Genomic DNA, 5,162 nt, shown 5'->3' with positions numbered 1-5,162 from the left:
TATATATATATTAATATTTAGAAAATAAAAAATAACAAATATAAACAAAAATAAATTAATTATAGTTGAGATATAATTTATAGTAATTAATAAGATTAAAAAAATTATAATATAAAAAAATAAAAATAAAAATTTTATCATAATATTCCCACATTATGCCCACTTAGTGGGATAAAGGATTGTTGTTGTTATTATATGCCTGCATTATGCAACCCCTTTAATGTTTCAAAAGCTCATTTCAGTTCTTCATTTTTACAGTTTAGTGCGTCCAATTTTTTAGTCCTATATCATGAATGAGACCTTTTTTTTTCACTGTTTATGTAAAAATTGTTCCATTGTTCCAATTAATTTGATTAAAATGATATTAATTACTAAATATAAAGTTTTAAATTCATAATTATATGTTTGACTTTTGAAAACTTATTAAATTCGGTCATATGAAGACTTTTTAGCATTCAATTAAGAATTAAAGGTAATTAAATAGGTAATTTGGACTGACAGGTTCTTTATAACCTGTTCGTTAGTTTAATCGGAAGTTCACATCGGTTTTCGCTAGTTTGATGCAAAAACGGTTATTAAGACAACCCAAACTGGCCATATGCTTAGTTCATGATTGAACCGGTTGAACAGATCGACTCATTCCAGTTTTTAAGATCTTAGTATTTTGATAGTTTGCTTGAAAGGAAGACCGTCTGAGCCTCTCTGGCCTTGAGAATGAGGGTCTTTTGAATCCTTTTTCTTACCATTTGCTTTATCTTTCTGTGTTTCTACTTATGATGATTGCCTCGCAGAAAATATCTCACCTAGCAAGCTCTACATGAGCCTGCACATACCAAATAGCACCCTATTTCGTGACACCTGTTCATGGAACATATTGAACTACATAAAGAGTAATTGATGGGGCCAAATGCAACCTTGTTATTTTCTTATGTTTGTTCTTTAGGTAGGAAGCTTAAATTCATTCTGATATAAGTATTTTTAAATTGACAGGAAGTTGCTGACGTGGCATTTCCCGGACGCTTTTTGCAGTGAACCCAAATGAGTGCCTGATGACAAGAATACAGAGGATGACATTAGATTATCATTTTAAAGTGGAGCAGGAAGCTGGTTCATCCACCTATTCATTCTTTGGATTTAATGGTAAACTGTTGCTAACCCTATCCAATCCACTTAATCAGAAAATATATTTTTTTCAAAACTTAATAAAACATTCTACCAGACTCTTATCTTTTATATATTTGTTAGCTTTTAGTCAAGTATCAATAATATTCATGCAATGCAAGGACATAAAAAAAATGCTGTTTAAGAAAAGTATCTTTTACTAATTCGTACTTTATGAATTATCAATAAATCTTGGTACTTAGAAATTTTAAAACTTGATGTTCTTTTATGCTAAAAGACATAACCGAGGGATGATTTTCTGAGAAAACAGATTTCTTAAAATTATTTTGGCAATGATTAAATTGCAATATCATCCAAATATGAATCCTTGTAAAAGAGAGTAATTTATCGGGACATCAATTCCTTGTGTCCTTGCAGGCACTGGAGGGGTCTGGCGAATATCAGCCATCAAAGAGGCTGGAGGCTGGAATGATCGAACTACAGTAGAGGACATGGATTTGGCCGTTAGGGCAAGTCTCAAAGGTTGGAAGTTCTTATATGTTGGTGATCTCAAGGTATTGGACTTTATTGTTGCTTCATTAGGCTATTCTTTCTCAATTGTTAATAAATTATTTCCACAAGTTAACCTTAAAATTTAAGTAATTCTTCCCCAAACGTTTTTCATTTTGGAAAATTGCAGCTAATGTTGTCTAATGTCCAACTGAGAACAGTTTCTAAGAAGCACTATCTCATCTTGCACTGCTTTCTCGTAATAATATTTGAATTTTAATGCTGCCTTTGAAAAAGTTATGCCAGATAAATTGGCTGTAGAATCCTTCTCTTATAAAATTTGCATTATGCTAAGTCAGATTAAATATTAAAAGTCCTTGTTTGCTTAAGAGTATAAAACCTTGATGTCATTAATTATCCGAGTCTCTTCTTTTTCTCAAACAATTCTATGAAGTCCTTTCTCTCAGTGTGATAAAGTTTTGGGCTTAAAGGAGCAGTAGTGATGATTTTTGTAATCATTAGGTGAAAAGTGAGCTACCTGGCTCTTTTGCTGCATATCGTCACCAGCAGCATCGCTGGACGTGTGGTGCCTCAAATCTCTTGAGAAAATCAGCCTTTGAGATATGGACGACCAAGGTGAAGCCAAGCTTCTCTTTATTTTTAGTATTTGATGAAATCTATACGTATATTATCACACGAAAATTGAGCTTTCTCTGTATTAGCAGGGCGTGTCATTATGGAAGAAGCTTTATCTACTATACAGCTTTTTCTTCGTGCGGAAGGTAGTGGCTCATATCGTCACCTTTGCACTCTATTGTGTCATCATTCCAGCGTCTGTTTTGGTTCCAGAAATTTCCATTCCAACATGGGGAGTAGTTTTCATTCCAACCACAATTACTATTCTCAATGCTATCAGAAACATTAGGTTTGTGAATCCTCTCTGTTTTTTTTTTTCATGGTTTCCCTTCTCTTAATTCATTTTTTTTGTCTTTTTTGGGCAATTACATACACAGCGCTCAAAACATTTCTACTCCTGAAGCTAGCATCCTTTTTCATCCATTTTTCAAATCCTCACTCAAATTTAAAACCTTAAAACAAAAACCCAACCCTTAATTTTCATTTGGAAGATCTACACACATAACACTTAATTCCTATGTATTTAAATATCTACACCTCTACTTGAAAAATTTGAAAAATTTTACGTACATAACACCTTGCCTATTCACGAAAATGGGATTTCACTTTTTAGATGTTCAAATTGTTGGTATTTATTATGGGATATGAAAGATTTGGGTTGTATAAATATAAGAAGTACAATTTAGGTATTAGATATGCAAATACATAAGATTTGTGTATTTATAAACACCTCCTTTTCATTTTTATCAAATTTCCAATGATTTGACTGTGGCACCCATAAATGGTTTGGTTCGGTTCGGTGGGTTCTAGTTTGTTCTGTTGATCTGAATACATCAAATTTTTATTTTTCACTCCTTTTTGTGCAGTTCTATACATGTAATACCATTTTGGATTCTTTTTGAAAATGTTATGGCCATGCACCGTGTGAAAGCGACCATCGTTGGTCTATGGGAGGGTGGAAGTGCAAATGAATGGGTTGTTACAGAGAAGCTTGGTGGCACAATAAAGGAAAAACTCTTGCCCGAAACCAATTTAATTGAAAAGGCTTCGCCAAAGCTCAGTCACAGGTTTGGTAAAATTTATAAATAACATTGTTTCAGCTGACATTTCATAGTTAATTTCATATAAAATTGAATCACCAGGTTCTACTTTCCGGAACTCGGATTTGCCTTCTTTCTCGTCCTATGTGCAAGCTATGATCTGACTTATGGAGCGGATTACTACTTCATATACATATATCTACAATCTATTGCATTTCTTATTGTGGGTTTAGGTTATGTTGGGACTTTCATCTCCAGTTCGTAGTTTCCATGTTGTCATTTTCCTATCGCTCTATCAATTTTGAACCGTTTCGCTGGTCTGAATTATGTGCTTCTGCGTGAGGATTTAAGTTTTATGCCACCAAAAAAAGAGAAAAATATATCAAACAGTACTGAATCTTCACATTTCAAAATTTGATTGGACAGATGGGCCATGCTTTTTGGAGGCCCAAAATCTATCTGAAGGCAAGTTTAGATTATTTGTTGGCATCTGCGCCTCTAGTTCTTGTGTCTGAATTGTATCTTATGTTTCTATTGTATGTTTTCGTATATTGTCTACATTTGCGGGCCAATGAAGGCTATTCAGTATTTCTTTTCGGACAATATGATTATGATCTTATTGTTTTTATATGTTAATATTAGCATTTTAATCATCTATTGCTTATTCAATAGTTGTACTATGCTCTAATAGGTATAGTAAGACTTTGGGTGTATGAAATAGGTGTAAAATTTGCTTTACATTTATTTGGAAGTATTCATTAATCGTCTTATCATATAAAAAGTTTGTAGTGGCATAATTATAATTCATGTAAAACGGTTGGTGATGGAGTTCACCTTTGCCTTGCATGTCTTGAAATGATTTAATGTGTTTTTCTACTTTACAGTGAGCGTGAGGAGAAGAGTCACTTCCTGTTCTATACCAAATATTACCTCTCTACATATCAAGAAGGATTTTTAGAAAAACCCTTCCAAGATCATAAAATTTTCAAGCATCATGACAGTGGTGCGAATCATGCCGTTGTACGCACGTTCGATATATCAGACGTAATAACTTCTCTATCATCGTCTTCATATAGGATGAGAGTATTGAATTCATCATTTGAGTTGCTTTCTGTTTTAAGCAATCCCAGAGAGAACTTTATTAATAAGAGAAAAAATATGAAGGCAGGTTAGAAGTTCCAGCTAAACCCAAATATCACAGAAAAAGAAAACTTAAGAAATTTCCATCGAAGGTACAGCTCACGAAGCAATAAATATGACCGGAAAAACAAACAGCAATAAAGTAAAAGTGGAAGCTTTAATAAAGAGAATATCAAGTAAGTCTCCGTTAATCATAAGAAGCAAAGGTCTAGGAGTAATATTATTAACAAAGATCTGTTGAGAAGATGCTCCCATTTCAGCTAACCCATCAGCTGGATGATTACCTTTGTTGGGAATATAATACTATTGAATAGAAATAACTTGAGAAAGCTGAATTATCTTTTTAACATGAGATTAATATGCCAGTGAGTAGAAGATAAGGAGGAACATGCTCTCCAAAGTGTAGTAGAATCCATTTTCACCACTAATCTAAACCAATTACAAGAGATAGCAATAAATAAAGTAGCAATAACAGCATCAGCTTTGGCTTGTAGAGTAGAAATAACGAATGTAAGAGCAGAAAACAACAATTCATTTAATATGATTTTACCCTAATGGAAGCTTCTTAATTGTCCATGGTAATATATTTCAAATTTTATACCATGAATAAAGTGGCTAAGATATTTTATATGCTTGCAGCACATGTTACTACTCACCATATTTGGATTGAAAGCAAAGATAGAATTTGTAGAAGTTTTATTATCTCAGTTGAACACTTTCTCAAAACATTTAAGT

The 5,162-nt window shown here is 32.9% G+C and overlaps 1 protein-coding gene across 1 annotated transcript in view; it reads left to right on the top strand.

Annotated features, from left to right (window-relative positions):
- The window catches only part of LOC110018619 (probable mannan synthase 4), a 31,870-nt gene extending 27,988 nt beyond the window's left edge, over window positions 1-3,882 (top strand). The window contains exons 4-9 of the mRNA XM_020715981.1: window positions 1,030-1,140; window positions 1,540-1,676; window positions 2,134-2,247; window positions 2,337-2,536; window positions 3,114-3,314; window positions 3,390-3,882. Of these exons, the coding sequence (XP_020571640.1) occupies window positions 1,030-1,140; window positions 1,540-1,676; window positions 2,134-2,247; window positions 2,337-2,536; window positions 3,114-3,314; window positions 3,390-3,552 (926 nt within the window). The 3' untranslated portion in view covers window positions 3,553-3,882. The remainder of the gene's footprint in view (window positions 1-1,029; window positions 1,141-1,539; window positions 1,677-2,133; window positions 2,248-2,336; window positions 2,537-3,113; window positions 3,315-3,389) is intronic.
- The last annotated feature ends 1,280 nt before the right edge of the window (window positions 3,883-5,162 follow it).

Source organism: Phalaenopsis equestris, unplaced genomic scaffold (assembly GCF_001263595.1).
Source record: "Phalaenopsis equestris unplaced genomic scaffold, ASM126359v1 Scaffold000027, whole genome shotgun sequence".
NCBI classification, from domain to species: Eukaryota; Viridiplantae; Streptophyta; class Magnoliopsida; order Asparagales; family Orchidaceae; genus Phalaenopsis; species Phalaenopsis equestris.
Note: the sequence above shows the minus strand (reverse complement) of the source record. Positions and strands in the feature narration are given on the sequence as shown.